This window comes from Bombyx mandarina, chromosome 16 (assembly GCF_030267445.1).
Source record: "Bombyx mandarina strain Sakado chromosome 16, ASM3026744v2".
NCBI classification, from domain to species: Eukaryota; Metazoa; Arthropoda; class Insecta; order Lepidoptera; family Bombycidae; genus Bombyx; species Bombyx mandarina.
The window spans coordinates 12,472,938-12,491,885 of NC_143222.1; the positions used below are offsets into that span (position 1 = coordinate 12,472,938).

At 45.2% G+C, this 18,948-nt stretch overlaps 2 protein-coding genes across 2 annotated transcripts; both read right to left on the reverse strand.

The window, feature by feature from the left end:
- Window positions 1-1,848: 1,848 nt before the first annotated feature.
- On the reverse strand, window positions 1,849-6,005 carry LOC149501366 (cytochrome P450 6B5-like). Its single transcript, XM_089733502.1, has 2 exons — window positions 4,588-6,005; window positions 1,849-3,431 (listed from the first exon to the last, which is right to left on the reverse strand). Exons 1-2 carry the CDS (start codon window positions 5,963-5,965, stop codon window positions 3,238-3,240), a joined length of 1,572 nt encoding a protein of 523 aa, XP_089589628.1. The 5' UTR covers window positions 5,966-6,005; the 3' UTR covers window positions 1,849-3,237.
- Window positions 6,006-14,471: 8,466 nt separating this feature from the next.
- Window positions 14,472-18,733, reverse strand: LOC114240449 (cytochrome P450 6B5-like). The gene is made up of 2 exons (XM_089733786.1): window positions 17,320-18,733; window positions 14,472-15,487 (listed from the first exon to the last, which is right to left on the reverse strand). Exons 1-2 carry the CDS (start codon window positions 18,695-18,697, stop codon window positions 15,294-15,296), a joined length of 1,572 nt encoding a protein of 523 aa, XP_089589912.1. The 5' UTR covers window positions 18,698-18,733; the 3' UTR covers window positions 14,472-15,293.
- Window positions 18,734-18,948: the final 215 nt, after the last annotated feature.

Genomic DNA, 18,948 nt, shown 5'->3' on the forward strand with positions numbered 1-18,948 from the left:
ATTTTCAGTGCTGTGCAGTGCTTCCAAAAAGTTGGGACATCGCCGCATGGCGAGTGTGTTTAAGACCCGGGGCAGCCCACCTGGGCACTCAGCCATCATGGACGCTATATTTGCGGAATCCCTGCGGCTTCGCCACCCAAAGCTCACTTCCGAGTCTCTGGCCTTCAAGGCCGTTCACGCCGCGAGCCCTCTCGCATAATTCGTCAAGCTCATCGCTCCCGCATCGCCCGTACCCGCGTGCAAAACTTCTGTAACGACTAGTGCGGCCTTAGTCGTGCCTGGCGGCCGCATCGCCTATACTTGCGCGTTAAATTCCTGCGTCGTCCCCCGTGGCCGCCGTTTCGACCGCGTGATCATCTGCGGCCTCCGTCACGCCCGACGCTCTCGCACCATTTAAAGCACCAGCATCTGCCCGTAGGTTGCCTGCGCCTGCCTCCTCGTCTTCCGACTCTGAATCGGACATGGAGGTCGACATCGCCTCCGCCTTATTGACGGAAGAATTCACCCTCGTACGAAAGGGTAAGAAGTGCGCCTCGGAGTCTCGAGCTACCGCGGTCGCTAAATTTAGCAAAGCCGCGAACGCGTCGTGCCTCTGCCCTCCGACTCTCGTTGGGCCCCCAGCCCGTACCACACCGTCGCCGCGTCCGGTGGCACAATTCAAAACTCAGATCCTCCCCCGATAATACTTCAAGAGAAGTATTATTAGAGAAGAGCCCTACAATATGGTTTTAGTCGCCCTCCAGCTTACCCCCTTTTTCGGGCTGGGGGCCGAACCTTCTACGAGGTCCCCGCGCATAAGGGGCGCGCGGAGTATAGGGTAAGAAAATCTTCAACACACAGACTGTCTGTAGGCTCTCCAGTATCGCCGTCGAAGCCCCCCTTAAAAAAGACACTCCTAGCCAGTGCCATAACTGCCAACTGTACGGGCACTCTTCCCGTAACTGTCACGCGCGCCCCCGATGTGTTAAGTGTTGGGTGATCACGCCACGGTCCCCTGCGCTCGCGACCAGAAAACCGCCACCGAACCGCCTAGCTGCGTCCTGTGCCGAACACAGGGTCACCTTGTGAACTACAGTGGATGCCCCCTAGCTCCAAAAATTAATCGCCACGTCGCCCGCCAAAACCGCCTCCGAGCTTCCGGCCCTGACATCAAAGCCTCAGCACCCTCTGTGCCGAAGGCTAAACCTGTGGCGCCCAGCGTCTCGGCCTGCCGTACACGAACACGGCGGTAACTCCTTCCCCCGCGATTCGTCCCTACTCGGCGACTCGTTCCTTTACCGCGGTATAGAAAAAATCGGGCGTCATCGGCATACATAAGCCCGGTAAACCCAAAAATCATCCGACGAGTTAGCCTCTTCATGTCTCTAGGCAAGCTGTATGACCGACTGCTCTACAAACGCCTCAGAGACGTCATCTCATCCAAGGGCATTCTCATCGATGAACAATTCGGATTCTGCGCAAATCACTCATGCGTACAACAGGTGCACTGCCTCACGGAGCACATTCTCGTAGGGCTTAACCGACCGAAACTGTTATACACGGGAGAACTTTTCTTTGACGTCGCAAAAACGTTCGACAAAGTCTGGCACAAGGGTTTGATTTTCAAACTTTTCGACATGAGCGTGCCGGACAGTCTCGTGCTCAGCATACGGAGCTCCTTTTCGAAACACCGTCGAACCGAATGTTTTCAATTTATTAAAATAATTCGTAAGATACTCGTATCAAGCTCCGATATAGTCGTATGATCCATGCTGTTAATCTAATTACGCCGGAAAATGCTATTCTTAAAAAGTGTATTAACAATCTTAAAATGATATAAGGCGTGGTATAAAAATAAAACCTCCAAAGTAAATACATAGCTGCATATTTATTGGTGTATTCCAAACAAAGAAACCGGTTAACCTCACATCGCTATAGAACAAATTCTTCACTTTTAAACATTACTTTTTACTCTTTAGTTCACCTACAAAATGACTAAGTAATATCTATTTCTCTTTTTTTAGGCGTGATATGTACTTAAATGAATTACACCGTAGTTCATAAATATACGTTTTTTTTAAATTAGTCTGTCTTCAACGTAGTTCAGGTTATTATAATATTTCTTTAAAATTCTAAAATTTCTTATTTCATTGAGTCCATACACATCCACAACGCGCATTTAGCGTCACCCACCTTGAGATATAAGTTCTAAGGTCTCAAGTATAGTTACATTCTGCCAGTAGTTAGTTACATCTTTGTGAATTCTTGCTCAATTTTGTCATTACAGCAATTATGCTCAACCATATCCGGGTCTTATCATTTACCATTATGCAGGCCACTGAATGTGAAGGGCCGTCAAACATTCATTCGCAAACCTAGCGGCTGTGCAAATGGGTTCGCATACTCAATTTGCGAACCCGTTTGCGCTTCCTCCTACACTTGTTTACGAATGTCTCACGAATTTCTCCTCCTTTTTAATTCGTCAATAGAACATTGAAGAGAAAAAGAGTTTTTAATTCTTTCCCAGACATCATTAACAGCCATGCTGTTTTTATGGGATTTCTTTTGATGAAGATACGCTACACAGTAGACGTCACGAACATGGCGTATAGTATACGTCCGTTACCTTCGCAATCGTCGGCGCAACTGGGCAAGCGAATGTGTGGGAGACTACGCGAAGGTTCGAGGTTCGCGCGCTTTGATGTCTGTTAAAAAACCGACACAGCTTGGAAAACCACGAATGCAGCGAAAACTTTGCATAATCATTCGCAAATGTCGTCCTAAACTTGTGGGTTTGCGTATTCGTGCGTATGTGAGTGACCGGTGTTATAGTTAAATCTATATATTAATCTTAATCTTAATCCAAACTATTACTCTCATATAATTTCATCCAAATCCGTGTGTTTGACTTACAAACGCACAAAATTTCAATTTAATAATATTAAGTGTAGGGAGAAACTAATTGTTAAGTCCATATTAAAAATAATTTGAGAACAAATAAACTAAAATAAAATAAAAAACAAATAAATTTGGAGATCGAAATTATACACAAATATGAATCAATCATACAAGATCAATTTTCGTATTTATTCTATGAAAGTATGTAATACTTTCGCCTAGAAATAGTTTAAAAAAACAATTGAAGAAATAGGTTAGAGTGGTCACGACGGCCCGGCGATAGGTCATTGATATGTAATCGCATTAATTGTAATGGAATTTTATATAAACATTTCCAAAAATAAATAGTTGATGGAAGATTTAACGTGCGAAAATACGTTGTTCCCAGCCGTCTCGTGGTGTGGCCTTCAGGAATAATCCGGTACTTGGCTGTGTAAGCAACGTTGTGGATTTAAAAGCTAGCGTCCTCGGCATACCGTCCGCCAGTTCGAAGTTGTACTTTTTCAAACAGGTAACCAGCCCAGCGATAGTCTGCATTTTCCCGAAGCGCATACCTGAAAACAAATAGTGTAGTGTTCCCTTCGATTAATGCGACCACGACCACATACGCTGTTAAGTATTAGAAATGTCAAAACTCCGAAAATATTGCTCGGAAAACATTATTCGTGACAGGGAAGATAGAGGCAAAAAGACCGCGCGGGCGCAGTCCGACAAGGTGGTTCGATAAAAACCGCACCGCACTAGAGATCCCATTCGGAGGCGCTGGAGAGACATTACAAGGAAAAAGAAATTATGTGGTGTCGTGGGACACCAGGTAGGAACGAAGTTCCTTCGGCTAATGTAGAATGGACACAAATTGCAAAAAAAATTGTGCTCAATTTTATGTAGGTTTTCTTGATTTTTCTCTTAAATTTTGCTAATTAGTTTTTATTTAAGTACAAGAAAGTATTTAGGAAATTCAGTATTTTAGGAAATAATAAATTACTTAAAATAAAAAAACCTCGTAATTCAAATTATCAACTAAAATAACAAAATATGTCTCTTTATTTTTGTTTGACAACATAAAATTACATAGAAATAGAAATAATTACAAAATAGAGAGAGAAGGGATGAGAGAACGAAAAGAAAGAGAGAGAAAGAGAAAGGTATTATACACTACGCGCTTGTGTATGCGACTGTCGCGCCTGCGCACGTCTCATTTAACGGTTTTATTCCACGCACTTTTTTCCACGGATTTTTTGTTACGGTTTTACTATCACATTTTTTTCAGTTCGGTCGCGCAGCAAAATCCCTATCCCCTCCAAGCCTGCCGTAAGGAACTTCGTTCCAATAAAATCCTGTTGAAACATGTTGGTCACGACCCTCAGCAGTGAAGAAACGACGCGAGGAGGAGAATAGAAAGATCCCTAATACAGGCATTTACTTTACGATTTAAGGAGTTAGCAAGAAGGGATGAAGGTAATACCAGATACAATACGGTTTATTTTGATAAATTCAGATTATTGTTATGGCAAAAATATTACCACATATTTATCTTTAAACATGGCCGCCGTATCTTTTTCAGAATATTCCCAAATGAAAACGACTGTCTGTTGCACCTAAATATTGTACAAATTATACTTGTAGATACTGTTTATCAATATTATATTATGTTTCAGTATTTAATTAAGTATACTCTCCCTCTATTTCTAAACATAGATTTAGTCTTACCAATACAGATCCTGGGCCCTTCTCCGAACGGGAAGAACGTGAACTGCTTAATGTCGTTTTTGGCGTCTCCTAAATGTCTCTCAGGACGGAACTCTTCCGGGTCAGGAAAGTTGTCGGGGTTACGGTGGATAGCGAACACCGGGACATGCACACGCATACCCTTTTCTATCCTCAGGCCATCAGGAAACGTATAGTCGGCAACGGTTTCGCGGGTGAGACTAGGAAGTACTGGGTACAGACGCATCGCTTCGTTCATACATGCCTCCAAGTACGGCAATTCCGCTAAACAATCATAATTTAACTTGTTGTTGTGTTTTAGCAAAAGTTCGTCGACTTCCTTTTGAGCGCGCCTTTGGGCTTCTGGGTTCTTGGCCAGCTCGTATAGGGCTGCCGAGAGAGTGCTAGCTGACGTGTCGAAGCCTGCAGCAAAGAAGACTGCGCACTGCGCTATCAATAAGGCGTCGTCAACCTTGACCGTCACTTTCTTTGCGTTGACGTTTTTGGGAACCAAGCCATCTCCGGTCAGGTAATCGTTTTGTTTCAGACTCAAAATTAAGTCCACGAAATCGTTTCGGTTCGTTGGCTTGTAGCCACGGTTCTCGAACACCTCAGTCAGGAGTGTCTCAAAGAAATCGTCAATTTCCGTTGGAAAGCACCGGAGACCAAGCTTATAGAATATGCCCGGCCACATCGAACGACCAATCAATTTCAGTCCTCGAGTTATCGAAGAACTAAATATAGTGCTTCCCATGCTTGGAAAAGGACTATTTTCTGCGCCCTCACTCAAGGTATTTGTTTCGATACCGAAGGCGCTAGAGCAGATAGAGTCCAGTGTGTACCTTATCATAGCAGACCGGATCTCGATAGTCTGCAAGTCTTTGGTTTCCTTGTCCAGCATGTCTTCAAGGGAATGGTTGCATTTTTCCACCAAGTAAAACATATTCTTCATCTTTGACGATGAGAACAGCGGGGTTAGGTTCTGACGTATTACCTTCCATCTATCTCCATTGGCGAAGAACAAGTTCTGTGTGAATACTTCCTTATGATTGTAATCCCTGTTTTCGCGGCTGTTGAAGTAATAGAAGTCTTTAGTAAAAACTTGCTTGATGATCTCCGGATTCTGCAAGACTAGGGCTGGTTCCGTACCGTAAAACGATCCGAAGTACGGTCTGTCAGGGAACTGCTGGCACAGCTTCTGCATCACATCTCCTAGGAAGCTCTGCAGTGTGATATATCGCATGTAGTTCCCAAAGAACGGCACAGGTTTAGCGTATGGCACATTTTTTCGCTTCCAATAATCGAATTTCCGGGTCGACCAATAGTAAATATACGTCACTAATAAAACGAAGGCGGCAAATACTAATGCACTCACTGACATGTTGAGACAATTCTGTTTGAAGGCAACGCCAACAATTTTATTTATACGCTAAGCTCGTATGTACATACGTACATCTAATCGCGAAGACTTAACAGTGTTGTGACCACGATAACATTTTCCGGAATTAATATTATCTATGCTAATATTATAAAGAGGAAAGATTTATTTGTTTGTTTGTTTGTATTGAATAGGCTCCGAAACTACTGAACCGATTTGAAAAATTCTTTCACTAGTTGGAAGCTACACTATTCCCGAGTGACATAGGCTATAATTTTTTTTTAAATTAGGGATCCTTACTAAAGCTCCAATAAAGTAACGCAAGGTGCAAAAAAAACACCTAAAATATTCTTTAGATCGCGTGCGCTGCGAAAAATATTGACGCAAGAATAAAGTAATCTATAGTAATATAATATTATAAAGAGGAAAGATTTGTTTGTTTGTTTGTATTGAATAGGCCCCAAAACTACGGAACCGATTTGAAAAATTCTTTCACTGTTTGGAAGCTACACTGTTCCCGAGTGACATAGGCTATAATTTTTTTTTAAATTAGGGATCCTTACTAAAGCTCCAATAATGTAACGCAAGGTGTAAAAAAATTACCTAAAATATTCTTTAGATCGCGTGCGCTGCGAAAACTATTGACGATAGAATAAAGTAATCTATACATCTATACATATAAATAAAATTAGAGTGTCTGTTTGTAATATTGAAATAAGCGCTACATGCATATGCTAACCTAACCTAACCTAACCTTAACCGTAACCGTAACCTTTTTTTAGACTAGCTTCGCCCTGCGGCGTCACCCGCAGCTATTGTCGTACCGCGCGCAACATGGCAGGACTCGCCTATCATTAATAAATTTAATGTTTCCGAAGCGAAGCGAGGGCGGGTCGCTAGTTTATAAATAAATGGTTGATAAAAATAAATTAATAACATGTTTTTAGTTTTGATAACGGTGTTACTGGAAATGCAATTAGACGCATTTAAATGATAGGTATATTTGACGTGGATAACGACTTTTAGTAATATTAAGACGGTGGTTTTGATTATTATTTTAAATGATGAAATGTTGTTTTGATAAATATCACAAAATGAAGGGTAGACTCCGTAACGCCACAGTATAAAATGGCGGTACGTGGACAGAGTCGTGGCATTCCGTGTCAGACAGTCATTCCGTCCGTCTCAGTCAGTGAGTCTCTGGCAGTCAATTAGTCAGTCAGTCGGTCTGTCGGTATGTGCAACGAAACTGTCGGTTTATCCTGTCATTGTGAAAGTTGTGTGTGTTGAGTTTCAATAATTATTATTCAAAAGGTTTTATTGACTTTTTATAAACTGACTTCAACCAAATACGAGTGATGACGGAAACTAGCGCTCAGGATCAGGACTCTACTCTCACTGGCGTGACGTGTTTGAACATGTTCGAAGTACAGCGAAAAAACATGATGCAGATCAGAATACCAGTAACGGTATCTGAGATCACGGGTCGGAAATTCATCGGGAACAGACAGATGCCGATCCATGTGCTTGGTACGCTACGGTTGATATGTACCTCGATGAACGTCTACTGGATGGTGCATAGCTCATTGAAGTCTTCAGTGGGGCCCTGAAAGGCGGTGCCTTATCATGTTGTCGCGGATTTCACAAGTAAGTGTCACATGGAGGCATTTGCGACTTATTTCTCGCTCGTTATGCAAAATATCTTGCTGCGACGCTTATCAATTTAAGCAATGGTAAGCCACAAAAGCGTGAATGCAGCATACGCAAGTCGTATAATAACGTCTGCTACCTCGATGGAAGATCTGAGCCACGAAGAAATCGTCACATCTTACGTTCTGGCTCATGTTGCCCAGTTGACTCTCGACTTATCACATGGCATTTACTAGCGGAAATACGACACGTAACAAGCTATTGCAAGAAATTAAGGCAAGTGCAAGTCTCAAGTGAAACTTCGATCGCAATAATGGATCTGTCATGACGAGTGGGTAGTTCCGACACGAATCGTTTTTAAGCCAATGATTACTGCTAGAGTTACATGGCACTAGTGCAGTAAACCAGGACATTAGACTGTGAATTGTCGCAGAAACTTTAGAATCTACTAGATTCAATACCAATAACACTACACGTTCGATGACTTCGGGCTCCAGCAAGCAAGCAAACAAGAAAGCAAGCAAGTTTCCGTGGGGAAGAAAAATTGACACATCTGAAGTCGTCGTGACCTGTAAGATAAGACGTCCGGTGCGTTCGTGTCTGGCGATGCGGCGGTGTTCGGGTCCCGCTGGCGGATGCAGGTTTTTCCGGTGAAGTGCGTGCTTGTGCGTGCTTGACAAGTGTTCGCAGTTGGCTTCCGTAGTGTGGGAGTAACATCGTGGAGTAGAGGTGGAACCCGCAAAATTGTAGTTTGCGTGGTGGCTGGTGGTAAGATGTCTTGTGAGTCTGCACAGGTAGCCGGAGGTGAGACTTCCGCGGTCGCGGCCCACCCAGTCCGCGAGAACCGGGCAGATCGCCTCGACGGTACGGAGGCCGGCCGACGGGTCCGCCAAACGACGAGACCACGGCTCCAGCACGGACTGCCGAGATTGGAGCCCCCGCGCTCCAGTTGCACTTGCGCTAGGGCGCGCAGCCTCGTAGGAGACTGTGAAGTATCCTTGAATGACTGACCGCGATCGCGCGCTGCCGGCGTCGCAGCGCGGCGACGTTCTCGTGGGTAAGGACGTGGCACCAGACGGGTGCTCCGTATAGTGCCATCGACCGCACGGGTACCGTCACCCTGCCTATTTCTGCCGTGAAGCAGTGGTGTATTTCGGTTTGAATGGTGGGGCAGCAGTTGTAACTATACTGAGACCTTAGAACTTCTATCTCAAGGTGTGTGGTGCGTTTACGCTGTGGATGTCTATGGGTTCCAGTAACCACTTAACACAAGGTGGGCCGTTTAAAGTAGTTGAAGTACTGGATGGAAGATCCACTTGCGTGCCGGATGGAGGCATTAGTGTTTTGTGTTGAAGTTGGGTACCGGATGGAGGTCCCACTTATTTGCCGGATGGAGGCAATAAGTAGTCAAGAGCTACTCGATGGAGATGGCACTTGAATTGGGTTATCGTCACTCGATATAGGTGGCATGAGTTACTCTCACTAGATGGAAGTAATTGTAACGATAGTTTGTGGTTGATACAGAATACTGATGAAATACTGCTTAAATTGAGTTGTTTTGTAATAACTCGGGTTTCTAATGCTTATTGAGCATTAATGAAATTTTTCAGTTGTATAGTGTATCACTAATAATTGGGTAATTAAGTTATCTACCCACACAGGTTAACATAGTCTGTTAAAGATCTTGTTGAGAGCTAACGTTATGGTTTGTAATGAAAGGAATCCCAATCCTCAATCGTGAATGTATCAGGATTGGCCGAGACGAAACCTATTTGATATTGCAAAACGTTGTTTTCCTTGCAGGAGCGTCACACAGGGACGTGTGACGTGTCAGAATGGCCGTGTCGTGGATAACGACTTTTAGTTGTCGTGGATAACGACTTTTAGTAATATTAAGACGGTGGTTTTGATTATTATTTTAAATGATGAAATGTTGTTTTGATAAATATCACAAACTGAAGGATAGACTCTGTAACGCCACAGTATAAAATGGCGGTACGTGGACAGAGTCGTGGCATTCCGTGTCATTCCGTCTGTCTCAGTCAGTGAGTCTCTGGCAGTCAGTCAGTCAGTCGGTCTGTCGGTTGCGACAACTGCCTAGTCTTTCCCTTACGAAAAAACAAAACACTAGTGTCTCAGTTAAAAAAATATATATTACAAAAAAGCACACAGGCAGTTGAGCACACAAATTTGTAGGGTGTGGTTGTACGGCCGATCTGACTCTCCCTCTGTAGGTTACCCTCCTGAATTCCGGCAGCCAACGGACGTGGGTTGACCCGCTGAAGCACCACGTCTGGACTCCTGGAGGTTTCCTGGGCTGGCTAGATCACCAGGGTACGGGTTACTGGGCGGAGATGACCTTTTCAGCACACGCAGTTATCGGGTGAAGCAATAAGCAAGAAGCGTGAAAAAAACAGCTAGGCATGAACCCTGGAAGCGATAAGACCAATTTCACAAACTGGTTTATCTACCTTCCGATCTGGTTGACCAACGAGAACTCCCCACAAGATGTGGGGGGTCCCCACATCTTGTGGCGAGATTATCGTGGTAGTGGTCAACCAGAACGGAGTAAATGCACAATAAAAAAAATTAAAGCAATAAAACAAGTGAAGTATAGCTGTGCATGATTAGCAAAAAAATAAAAAAAAGAAGTAATGCGTTAAAAATAATAATATGCCATTTCCAACTCACCCTAAAAGCGGGGTCGAATCCGGTTATTTTAATAACGTTAATATTAAGCACAGCACACGATATGCTGTATTAAATAAAATAAAAATTAAATAAATATTTGTAGGTAAGTCGTCTGGTTTGAAAACGAACTTTAACTGAACTCGAATACAAACGTAAGACTAAGAAGGAAGTCTAGTGACGACTGCCGGCGGCTGCGCAGTGTCTGCGCCAGCCGAACCTACGTCTCGGGGGGAGGTGGGAGCTATTGTTCTCACCTCAGCGGTACAATCGATAAAATAACTGCTTTGAACATAAATACTTTTGTTTTAAGGTTTTTTTTTATTTTGCAGACGATTTCAGTTGTAACATTACGTTACACGGTATGTGCAACGAAACTGTCGGTTTATCCTGTCATTGTGAAAGTTGTGTGTGTTGAGTTTCAATAATTATGTTTTATTGACTTTTTATAAACTGAATTCAACCAAATACGAGTGATGACGGAAACTAGCGCTCAGCCATCCGTGACGTGTGCCAACATATTTATGTTATAATTGACTTGAGTACGCCGGCATTTAACTTACGACCAGCGGTCACTAATAATAACCTATACATACATATGTATATAAATTTGTTGCATTCTTCGTAGTAATTCTTTTTACATAAAACTAATACAATAATGACATTTTAATATTGTTACGCCCTGGGGTTCGGGATAAATAAAAATTCTACCAAAGTATAATTTAAAACTGTATTAATACTTAGAACACTTAACGAAGACTTTTACCATGGGACAGTGATTTCAGAAGTAGCGCATTAACATCAACCCCATAAAAAACACAGCGGTGTTCTTCAAAAAGGGTTGCCCTCCGAATATTAGGTAGGCAGCGGCTTGGCTCTGCTCCTGGCATTGCTGAAGTCCATGGGCGACGGTAACCACTCACCATCAGGTGGGCCGTATGCCCGTCTGCCTACAAAGGCAATAAAAAAAAAAAAAAAAAAAAAAAAAAGAATACCACTTCGAGCAGCCCACTCCCTAATAGGCGCATTATCACCTCCGCCATTCGCCCATCACTTTGGCCAGCCCATACCAGGCCCAGCCCATATACATTGCGAAGATTTCCTACGAACAACCTCTTTATAACGAATTTTCAATTATAAAAAAGTGTAAATACCTCTAATTAACAAATTTTGTCAAACCCAAAACCTTTATATAACGTTCTCACCAATATGAACCTTAATCCCATAGTATGTGAATCATTCCGATAGAAACACCGGTCACGTGCCGACGTGCTCATCGACCACTCAATCGCCCGGCCTTTATTCGTGGCACATCTGCCAACAAGTAATTGCGCTGCATCGCCACCTGTGTTCAATCGAACCGCTAAGTTCCAAAAAGTTGGGACATCGCCGCATGACTAGTTTGTTTAAGACCCGGGGCAGCCCCACCTGGGCACTCAGTCATCATGGACGCTATATTTGCGGAATCCCTGAGGCTTCGCCACCCAAAACTCACTTCCGAGTCTCTGGCCTTCAAGGCCGTTCACGCCGCGAGCCCTCTCGCATAATTCGTCAAGCTCGTCGCTCCCGCATCGCCTGTACCCGCGTGCAAAACTTCTGTAACTACTAGTGCGGCCTTAGTCGTGCCTGGCGGCCGCATCGCCTATACTTGCGCGTTAAATTCCTGCGTCGTACCCCGTGACCGCCGTTTCGACCGCGTGATCATCTGCGGCCTCCGTCACGCCCGACGCTCTCGCACCATCTAAAGCACCAGCATCTGCCCGTAGGTTGCCTGCGCCTGCCTCCTCGTCTTCAGACTCTGAATCGGACATGGAGGTCGACATCGTCTGCGTCTTATTGACGGAAAAATTCACCCTCGTACGAAAGGGTAAGATGTGCGCCTCGGAGTCTCGAGCTACCGCGGTCGCTAAATTTAGCAAAGCCGCGAACGCGTCGTGCCTCTGCCCTCCGACTCTCGTTGGGCCCCCAGCCCGTGCCACACCGTCGCCGCGTCCGGTGGCACAATTCAAAACTCGGATCCTCCCCCCATTATACTTCAAGAGAAGGCAGCCGAGTTGGAACCGAGTTTCTCTGGCCTTTAAGGCGAAAAATAATAATGTCACAAGCGCCCGCAATCTCGCGAACGGCATCCAAATAAAGGTGCAATCATCCGAGAACCATAGGGCCCTCACCTCTTAACTTCATAAAGATAATATAAGCTTCCACACTTATACGTCCCGTCATGACTTACGCGAGTGTGGTGTTCGCTCACGCGGCCCGCACACACATAGACACCCTCCAATCCCTACAATCCCGCTTTTGCAGGTTAGCTGTCGGGGCTCCGTGGTTCGTGAGGAACGTTGACCTACACGACGACCTGGGCCTCGAATCAATTCGGAAATACATGAAGTCAGCGTCGGAACGATACTTCGATAAGGCTATGCGTCATGATAATCGCCTTATCGTTGCCGCCGCTGACTACTCCCCGAATCCTGATCATGCAGGAGCCAGTCACCGTCGACGCCCTAGACACGTCCTTACGGATCCATCAGATCCAATAACCTTTGCATTAGATGCCTTCAGCTCTAATACTAGGGGCAGGCTTAGGGACCCCGGTAACCGTACTCGTCGAACTCGACAAAGAGGTCGACGTGCAACCTAACCCATGCATCAGCCCGCTGAGTTTCTCGCCGGATCTTCTCAGCGGGTCGCGATTCCGATCCGGTAGTAGATTCATTCGCGAAACAATTGCTCTTGAGTTGTTAGGTCTCCTTCGGAGGCGCTCGGGCAGTTGTTAGCAAATCCCACCTCTCTTGGCTGAGCCTTTGCTCGCCCACCTGTCCTGGTGAAACTGGAAAGGCCTTCGGGCCACCAGTAAACTTTCAATCATAAAAAAAAAAAAAAAAAAAAAAAAAACTTATACGCTCCAGAAGGAGCGTGAACCCCGCGTTGTCATACGCGGAATCCCTAAAGTGTTAGATGTAGAGCTCTTCAAGGCCTACCAGTGAATTCCGGGCGCCGTATGCACACCGGTCGCGGTAGCGAGCCATATAATGTGTTTCTAGTCGCCCTCCAGCTTACCCCCTTTTTCGGGCCGGGGGCCGAACCTCCTACGAGGTCCCCGCGCATAAGGGGCGCGCGGGGTATAGGGTAAGAAGATCTTCAAGACACAGACTGTCTGTAGGCTCTCCAGTATCGCCGTCGAAGCCCCCCGTAAAAAAGACACTCCTAGCCAGTGCCATAACTGCCAACTGTAGGGGCACTCTTCCCGTAACTTTCACGCGCGCCCCCGATGTGTTAAGTGTTGGGTGATCACGCCACGGTCCCCTGCGCTCGCGACCAGAAAACCGCCACCGAACCGCCTAGCTGCGTCCTGTGCCGAACACAGGGTCACCTTGTGAACTACAGTGGATGCCCCCTAGCTCCAAAAATTAATCGCCACGTCGCCCGCCAAAACCGCCTCCGAGCTTCCGGCCCTGACATCAAAGCCTCAGCACCCTCTGTGCCGAAGGCTAAACCTGTAGCGCCCAGCGTCTCGGGCTGCCGTACACGAACACGTTTGTAACTCCCTCCCCCGCGATCCGTCCCTCCTCGGCGACTCGTTCCTTTACCGCGGTATAGAAAGAATCGGGCGTCATCGGCATACATAAACCCGGTTAACCCAAAAATCATCCGACGAGTTAACGCCCGATTAGTCTCTTCATGTCTCTAGGCAAGCTGTATGACCGACTGCTCTACAAACGCCTCAGAGACTTCGTCTCATCCAAGGGCATTCTCATCGATGAACAATTCGGATTCTGCGCAAATCACTCATGCGTACAACAGGTGCACCGCCTCACGGAGCACATTTTCGTAGGGCTTAACCGACCGAAACTCTTATACACGCGAGAACTTTTCTTCGACGTCGCAAAAACGTTCGACAAAGTCTGGCACAACGGTTTGATTTTCAAACTTTTCGACATGGGCGTGCCGGACAGTCTCGTGCTCACCATAAGGAGCTCCTTGTCGAACCGCCTTCGAAGCGAATGTTTTCAATTCATTAAAATAATTCGTAAGATACTCGTATCAAGAGCCGATATAGTCGTATGATCCATGTTGTTAACCTAATTACGCCAGAAAATGCTATTTTTAAAAAGTTTATAAACAATCTTAAAATGATATAAGCCGTGGTATAAAAATAAAACCTCCAAAGTAAATACATAGCTGCATATTTATTGATGTATTCCAAACAAAGAAACCGGTTAACCTCACATCGCTATAGAACAAATTCTTCACTTTTAAACATTACTTTTTACTCTTTACCTACAAAATAACTAATATTTATTTCTCTTTTTTTTTTAGGCATATTAGTTATTACATGAACTTAAATGAATTACACCGTGGTTCATAAATATTCTTTTTTTTTTTTAATTGGACTGTCTTCAACATTGTTCAAATTATTATTTCTTTAAAATTCTAAAATTTCATAATTAATTGTAGATTAATTTTTTTGTTTTGGGTCTTTAATTTTATTATTAAACGAACAATACTCTCTTGCTGATCCTGCCAGTAATTAGTTACATCCTTGTGAATTCTTGTTCAATTTTGTCATTACAGCAATTATGCTCAACGTTATCCGGGTCTTATCATTTACCATTATAGTTAAATCTTATTTTACGCATTAATCCAAAATCTCATGTGTAAAATATCATCCAAATCCGTGTTAATAATATTAAGTGTAGGGAGAAACTAATTGTTAATTTCACATTAAAAATAATTTGAGAACAAATAAAATAAATTTGCAGATCGAAATTATACACAGATATTAATCAATCATACAAGATCAATTTTCGTATTTATTCTATGAAAGTATGTTATACTTTCGCCTAGAAATAGTTTAAAAAAACAATTGAAGAAATAGATTACAGTGGTCGCGACGGCCCGGCGATAGGTCATTGATATGTAATCGCATTAATTGTAATGTGTGATGTAATTTTATATAAACATTTCCAAAAATAAATAGTTGATAGAAGATTTAACGTGTGAAAATACGTTGCTCCCAGCCGTCTCGTGGTGTGGCCTTCAGGAATAATCCGGTACTTGGTTGTGTAAGCAACGTTGTGGATTTAAAAGCTACCGTCCTCGGCATACCGTCCGCCAGTTCGAAGTTGTACTTTTTCAAACAGGTAACCATCCCAGCGATGGTCTGCATTTTCCCGAAACGCATACCTGAAAACAAATAGTGTAGTGTTTCCTTCGATTAATGCGATCGCGACCACGGACACTGTTATGTATTCGAAATGTCAAGACTCCGAATATATTGCTCTGATAGAGAGACTATTCGTGACAGGGAAGATAGAGGCAAAAAGACCGCGCGGACGCAGTCCTACAAGGTGGTTCGATAACCACTTCGATAAAGGGGCACGACACGAGAACCCTCTCATCGTGGCCGCCGGTAACTACATTCCCGATCCTGCGGACAGAATGGAAAGCAGTCGACGTCGCCCAAAACACGTCATCTCGGATCCTCCCGATCCACTAACGGTGCTTCTAGGTACTTCAAGCACCGGTCACCGTCCTCGTCGAACCCGTCGCTTGCGACGAAGGGCTCGACGAGTAAATTAACTCTCAGACACAGCCCACTGAGTTTCTCGCCGGATCTTCTCAGTGGGTCGCGTTTCCGATCCGGTGGTAGATTCTGCGAAGCACGGCTCTTGCTAGGGTTCGTGTTAGCAACGTCATCAGGTTTGAGCCCCGTGAGCTCACCTACAAACGTTAGGGTTACGCTGAAATAGCCTCTCAAGGCTCTCAGCTTAGGAAAGAAAAAAAAAAAAAAAGATTCGATAAAAACCGCACCACACTAGAGATCCCATTCGGAGGCGCTGAAAGGACATTACAAGGAATAAAATCCTGTTGAAGCATGTCGGTCACGACCTTGAGCAGTGAGGAAACGACGCGAAGAGGAGAATAGAAAGATCCCTAACACAAGCAGTTACTTTACGATTTAAGGAGTTAACAAGAAGGGATGAAGGTAATACCAGATACAGTACGGTTTATTTTGATAAATTTACATTATTGTTATGGCAAAAACATTACCACATATTTACCTTTATGCATACTTTTTTTTTTTTTTTTCGGGTAGAGGGCCGAACCTCCTACGAGGTCCCCGCGCAAAAGGGGCGCGCGGGGTATGTGAGACTCAACGATCTGCATGGTGTTGTGAGCAGACCGCGGGCCCAAGGATTTTAGGACCCACCCACTAAACGACTCCCCTGCACTCTTACACCCGACGTCCGATCCCCTCCGAGGTCAGAACCCGGATGAGGTAGGGGGGCTACCGCGGTCAACACTACAACCAGACGGCGCGGCTCACCCCAAGGACGCCCAGCCGACGGAGCCTTCGAGGCGAATCGAAGGCTCTGAAACGTCGGCCGTCTCGGTACGGCAGCCCGTCGCGCCGCCCAGACGGTGCCGCTGGTGTCCCGGAATACCCCGCTGGACCAGAACCAGCCTGCCGGGTCGGGACGCGATACACCGTCAACCGGTCGCTCTATTCACTCCACGGCAGCGCGCTAGAGTGCTGGTAGCGCGCCGCGCTGCCTCACCCCCTCAGGTCGCCCCTTGACCTTCACCGGGGGGAGGCCGCTACCTACAGGGGCCGGGACGTACGGGCGTATTCCCGCCTCCGGCCCCCGGCTCGACGGCGATGGATCGGTGCGGAAAGGGAAGAGCTCTTCCTCTCTCGCTCCGCCGCCTCCTTCTGCGAGATGGTGGACTCGCAGAAGTCGAGCATCGCCTTCCAGGACGCGTCGCTGCCGAGCATCGTAGCCACGACGCGCGGCAGCGAGAGGTCCTCTCCTATGACCGCGACGAGGGCGGCGCGTTGCTCGTCGACCTTTATGCATACCTGCCGTATCTTTTTGAGAAAACGGTTGTCTATTGCACCTAAATATTGTACAAATTATACTTGTAGATACTGTTTATCCATATTGTATTAAGTTTCAGTATTTAAATAAGTATACTCTCTCTCTCTCTATTTCTAAACATAGATTTAGTCTTACCAATGCATATCCTGGGCCCTTCTCCGAACGGGAAAAACGTGAACTGCTTAATGTCGTTTTTGGCGTCTCCTAGATGTCTCTCAGGACGGAACTCTTCCGGGTCAGGAAAGTTGTCGGGGTTACGGTGGATAGCGTACACCGGGACATGCACACGCATACCCTTTTCTATCCTCAGGCCATCAGGAAACGTATAGTCGGCAACGGTTTCGCGGGTGAGACTAGGAAGTACTGGGTACAGACGCATCGCTTCGTTCATACATGCCTCCAAGTACGGTAATTCCGCTAAACAATCATAACTTAACTTGTTGTTGTGTTTCAGCAAAAGTTCGTCGACTTCCTTTTGAGCGCGCCTTTGGGCTTCTGGGTTCTTGGCCAGCTCGTATAGGGCTGCCGAGAGAGTGCTAGCTGACGTGTCGAAGCCTGCAGCAAAGAAGACTGCGCACTGCGCTATCAATAAGGCGTCGTCCACCTTGACCGTCACTTTCTTTGCGTTGACGTTTTTGGGAACCAAGCCATCACCGGTCAGGTAATCGTTTTGTTTCAGACTCAAAATTAAGTCCACGAAATCGTTACGGTTCGTCGGCTTGTAGCCACGGTTCTCGAACACCTCAGTCAGGAGTTTCTCAAAGAAATCGTCAATTTCCGTTGGAAAGCACTGGAGACCAAGCTTATAGAATATGCCCGGCCACATCGAACGACCAATCAATTTCAGTCCTCGAGTTATTGAAGAACTAAATATGGTGCTTCCCATGCTTGGAAAAGGACTATTTTCTGCGCCCTCACTCAAGGTATTTGTTTCGATACCGAAGGCGCTAGAGCAGATAGAGTCCAGTGTGTACCTTATCATAGCAGACCGGATCTCGATAGTCTGCAAGTCTTTGGTTTCCTTGTCCAGCATGTCTTCAAGGGAATGATTGCATTTTTCCACCAAGTAAAACATATTCTTCATCTTTGACGATGAGAACAGCGGGGTTAGGTTCTGACGTATTACCTTCCATCTATCTCCATTGGCGAAGAACAAGTTCTGTGTGAATACTTCCTTATGATTGTAATCCCTGTTTTCGCGGCTGTTGAAGTAATAGAAGTCTTTAGTAAAAACTTGCTTGATGATCTCCGGATTCTGCAAGACTAGGGCTGGTTCCGTGCCGTAAAACGATCCGAAGTACGGTCTGTCAGGGAACTGCTGGCACAGCTTCTGCATCACATCTCCTAGGAAGCTCTGCAGTGTGATATATCGCATGTAGTTCCCAAAGAACGGCACAGGTTTAGCGAATGGCACATTTTTTCGCTTCCAATACTCGAATTTCCGGGTCGACCAATAGTAAATATACGTCACTAATAAAACGAAGGCGGAAAATACTAATGCGCTCACTGACATGTTGAGACTGTTCTATTTTAAGTCAACGCCAACTATTTTATTTAAACGGCAAGCTCGTATGTACATAATATGTACATATCATCGCGCAAATGTAACAGTGATGTGACCACGATAACATTGTTCGGAACTGATATTATTTATAAATAATTGGACGAGAAATTATTGACATGTTTTTATGTAGAGGGGGAAGAGATCGACCGAAGAAGACATGGATGGAATGTGTGAATGACGATATGAGAGAGAGAGAGAGG

What these genes read in the sequence shown, in the direction of transcription:
- LOC114240449 (XM_089733786.1), bottom strand. Translation starts at nt 18,697, where the DNA reads ATGTCAGTGAGCGCATTAGTATTTTCCGCCTTCGTTTTATTAGTGACG. An exon ending in AGGGCCCAGGATATGCATTG is followed by an intron (nt 15,488 to 17,319) that starts GTAAGACTAAAT and finishes ATTTGTTTTCAG; the next exon opens with GTATGCGTTTCGGGAAAATG.
- LOC149501366 (XM_089733502.1), bottom strand. Translation starts at nt 5,965, where the DNA reads ATGTCAGTGAGTGCATTAGTATTTGCCGCCTTCGTTTTATTAGTGACG. An exon ending in AGGGCCCAGGATCTGTATTG is followed by an intron (nt 3,432 to 4,587) that starts GTAAGACTAAAT and finishes ATTTGTTTTCAG; the next exon opens with GTATGCGCTTCGGGAAAATG.